The sequence below is a fragment of the Asparagus officinalis genome, chromosome 4, assembly GCF_001876935.1.
Source record: "Asparagus officinalis chromosome 4, Aspof.V1, whole genome shotgun sequence".
Classification (NCBI taxonomy): domain Eukaryota; kingdom Viridiplantae; phylum Streptophyta; class Magnoliopsida; order Asparagales; family Asparagaceae; genus Asparagus; species Asparagus officinalis.
The window spans coordinates 12,207,100-12,211,557 of record NC_033797.1 but is presented as its reverse complement, the minus strand read 5'-3'; the positions used below and the strand labels follow the sequence as shown (position 1 = coordinate 12,211,557).

General features: G+C 34.9%; 1 protein-coding gene across 1 annotated transcript; it reads left to right on the top strand.

The window, feature by feature from the left end:
• LOC109836639 (60S ribosomal protein L23A-like) lies at window positions 232–3,264 on the top strand. Its single transcript, XM_020404611.1, has 4 exons — window positions 232–337; window positions 496–547; window positions 2,500–2,863; window positions 2,974–3,264. The coding sequence occupies exons 2-4, from the start codon at window positions 529–531 to the stop codon at window positions 3,056–3,058; spliced, it is 468 nt and encodes a 155-aa protein (XP_020260200.1). The 5' UTR covers window positions 232–337; window positions 496–528; the 3' UTR covers window positions 3,059–3,264.

Genomic DNA, 4,458 nt, shown 5'->3' with positions numbered 1-4,458 from the left:
AAAAACGAGGAAAGAACATAATTTGGGAAGATAATAATATACTTCAATTGCTAGAGACATTTTTGGCGATCCTGTGAAAAGCGTTAAATTTTTGGGGTGTTGTTTCGAAGTTCCCAAAAGTTTCGGGGGTTTCATGAAATTTACCTTCTGCATCGGGTATCTGGGTCGGGTACAGACGCAATCCGAAACCCAAGTCGTCGAATCGTGAACCCTAAACTCAAATCCGACGACCAGAGATCATCCGAGGACCCATATATAACCCCAAAGCAAAGCGCCTCCATTTTATTCTCTCGATCCAAGCTAGGGTTTTTAGGGAGGAGTCCGTTCGAGGAAGAAGGTAATGCTTTTCTCCAAAACCCTAACTCGTCATCTGAAATATACTTGCACAAGCTTTTCTATGATTAGATTTACTTTCGTTATATTTTCTATGTTTTTCTTCATTTTTTTTCCTTGTGTTTGACAAATGCTTGTGTTCGCTTGATCTACTTCCTGCAGTTGTTTGATAGTGAAGATTGCTCAAATTTCCAGATGGCTCCTCCGGTTAAAGGTACGTTCTTTTAAACTTTTGATGAATGTAAATCAAATCATTTCTTGTTACCCAAATATTGATTTGTTTGATAACACTAGTTCCTTATATTTCACATTAAAAGCTTATGATCCTAATTTGTATAAAAAGAATTATTTAATACCCTTAAAATTTTACTGATTTTTCTGCTTTGATACTCTGAAATTTAAATTGATCCGAAAATACTCCTAAGCTTTTAAGTTGTACCAGAGAAATAGATATTGAAACATGAAAATGTTACATTTCATTATGCGTACTATATGTTAACTAATGAAAGTATTCTAGGGAATTTTTCTTTGCATAGCATATAACAAAATTTAGTAGTAGAAGTTAGAACATAACTCTATCCGTTTGATCATTTCCTTCTACCCTCTACTTTAGCACATAAAAGAACTCATAGCACATATGTTATGTTTTATGCTGTAGCAAATTTAGATGTGTATAATTCATGGAATTTTCTTTTTATATTAAATTTATCATAATTTCTAGAAACATCTTTAGTTGTATTTTATTCTACTTTTATGTCAAATCGTATATAATGGTCAAGTATGGGATACGATTAACCTTTTTTATTTGAAAAAATAGAACGAGAAAAGAAGAAAGAGAAGAATCTCTTACGCAGAATCACCATTTTACCATCCAGAATATATGAAAGAATGAACAATATGCCCACCTTCATGCATTTTTCCATGCCCTTTTTAGTTCATTGTATAGTAGAATAGATGTTTTGTTTTCATATAGAAACATGTAAATCTTTTCCCCTTTCCATGCTGATTAGTATAAATAAAGATTTTAATTTTATTCTGTTTTATTATTATTGCTTTTTTACTTCAATATGTTTTGATCCTTATGCCCTGTGCTCTCTCTTGGATGAGGTATATTTTTATACGCAAGCATTTTGTTGTGCTTATTAATAATCAAAACTGAGATAAAATTATATTAGTATCCATGGTAGGAAGTATATGGCTAACAATTGTTCAGTGTAGCACATAGAGTTTTATGCATTGACGACAGTATTCCAACTACTATGGCAAGCGCAATGGAGATGATATGTACAAATCCTTCTTCTTGCTGCTGTAATAACATATAATTTACAAATGTGTGTTCTAAGAGACTAGGTAGCTGCAATCATAATGGAAATTAGTCACACAGCTTAAAAGCTTACGTGAAACAGCATTGGTTCTACGTGATTGCATGAGCCTCTTTGCATTATTAAAAAAACAATACAAGTATAATTCTATTCAATACAACAGAAATATGGCCACGACTGAACTAGAATTTAATTGTTATTCACGTGACAGTACTGCTGCTTTATTGACAGATCAGTTGTAACTAGTTATAGTGATATCACACCTGGAGACATATGTGTTGATTGATGATTAATGTATGTGATAGGTCTTTGTTAATGAGTTCACCATTGCTGGTGTTCTTGTTTTCTATTCATAGTATGTATTAAGTATCGAGGAAAGTTATTGAAGTAATAAAATGTCCCCCCTTTGCTGTTACCATCAAAATTCCCCTTCGCCGGTTTCCATTTCAGGTTTTTGGGTGCCTCTGCAGTACCCTTGATGGAAAAGCCAAGGGTCAAAGTCCTCCTCAAGTGATCAACTGGCCTTTTGAGTTGTCATACATTTCTAGTACTAGCTATTTCTCGATTGCAGTCTTTGGGTTCTTTGTACTGTATTAAGATGTGTGGTCTTGTTGGTACAAAATATTAATTCTTAATTTTCATGCACTATTTTGACTAAGTGCTGTTGTTTGCATGATTCATTTCATACTTCAATCTTTTTTAATTATATATAAGATATATCATATAGTTTATTTTATCAAAAGAGTGATGCCCAAACTTTGCTAAAGTCTATTTAACTCTCTCACACTGGAAGTTGCGACCTCATAGGCTTCTGACATGGATATATGTTTTTATTTTGGTGCAGCTACCAACAAAAAAACTGACGCCAAGGCACAGGCTGTAAAAGTTGCCAAAGCTGTGAAGACGGGAGCTTCAAGCATAAAGAAGAAAACAAAGAAGATCCGCACATCTGTGACATTTCACCGCCCCAAGACATTGAAGAAAGATAGAAACCCTAAGTACCCCAGAATTAGCGCACCTCCGAGGAACAAGCTTGACCATTATCAAATTCTCAAGTACCCTTTAACTACTGAGTCTGCTATGAAGAAGATCGAGGACAACAATACCCTTGTCTTCATTGTTGATATCCGAGCAGACAAGAAGAAGATCAAAGCAGCAGTGAAGAAGATGTATGACATCCAGACTAAGAAAGTGAATACCCTCATCAGGTTAGTAGTTCATTTTGTTAGTTCTAGTGCATTGTACTTTAGTTTTGATTAAGATTTATGGGTAGGTTTTTTTAATGATTCCTTTTTTATCTATATATTGCTTGTAACAGGCCTGATGGTACCAAGAAAGCTTATGTGAGGCTCACTCCTGATTATGATGCTCTGGATGTTGCAAACAAGATTGGCATTATTTAAGTGGAAGAGAGTTTGTAGTTGATTTTGTTTTCAGATTACATTTTGTAGTTTTAATTGTTGAGCTCTAAACCAGTCCTTAATTTCAAACCTTGGATGCTTCTAGTTTCGGTTAAACTAAACCACCCGAAAGTAGATTCTGTATTTTTATTTGAACTGGTTTTAGGCATTGCTGCTTGATAATTTTGCTTCTGTTGTTGTGTTACACACATCACTGGCCTATGTTTCTGTGGTTGATGTTGTTGGAGCAGCTTGGGGGCTGGCTTGATTGATTACTTGAATGATCCCTGGATGTGCATTTTTCATTGCTTGAATGCGATCTTCTTGTTGCGCATAATTTCTGAGTTCAAAGAGATCGATCTTCTCTAAGAAAGTGGTGGTTCTGTTACAGGGTGTTTAGATTTGATTTGTTCTTTTAGTGATTTATATGTTAAATCTTGCCTTGATTCTTTTGCAATTAGTCTTTAATCTTGATATTTGAATATTGGGCCAGTCAATTTGGTTGTTATTTCCTTGTTTAATCATAAAGGCAGCCATTTAAATAGTTAACTAAAGTCATCAAGACAGCCATTACCTTTAGGAGTACTACGTGGACATGAAATCCATTTGGTCAAGAATTGAACTTGTTAAGTATCTTTATAAGTTGAGAGGAAGGAGCAGGGAAAAAGGAGGAGGGCGATAGGTATCTTTAGCTAGTAAGCTTGAGACATGCAGAACTACGAATAATTGAAATTTTAAGCAGCATATTAACCTAAGATCCTTAGCTGCGAAGTCAGAATGGGTGAATCAATATAACAACTTTACATTAAAAAAGCACCAAACAAAATCTGAAGCCATAACATGTGCTAAGGAAAATCTATGATGTCCATACATAATTTTTTATTTACAAAATTAACAATCTACCTTCAATTGGCCCGCAGAAAATAGCATCTATTTCCTTTGATCATTACAGGTTCATAATCATTAGCTGGATTAGTGCTAAAATCTTCTAAACAAAAATGGGCATAGAAAAGTAGCAAAAAGATTTAAGTTCTTATTCAAATCTTGTGATAATATGTGCTGATGTCAGTTATCAAATAGGGGGATATCCGATAGATTGTGGAGTGATTAGGGTTCATTAACTTCTTCTGATGAATGGTTCTGGGGCTTGTTGTTTTTTACTGCACATGAAAGAACTCGTAAGTGGGCGGAGTTGGGTTCTTCGATCGTTCCTCTGATGATCAAGTCAATGGATGATCTTGAGTGAGGAAATATAGAATTAGCTTTAGTTATGTCCCTAAAAAAATCAGAGAGAGTTACCTTATGTAGTGTCGTTCCTTTTATAGTGGGTCTGAGGGGCAAAAAGATAACTTTGGCCGAGTCTGGCTAGGCAGCTGACTCGACAGACATATGGTACGCGTCAG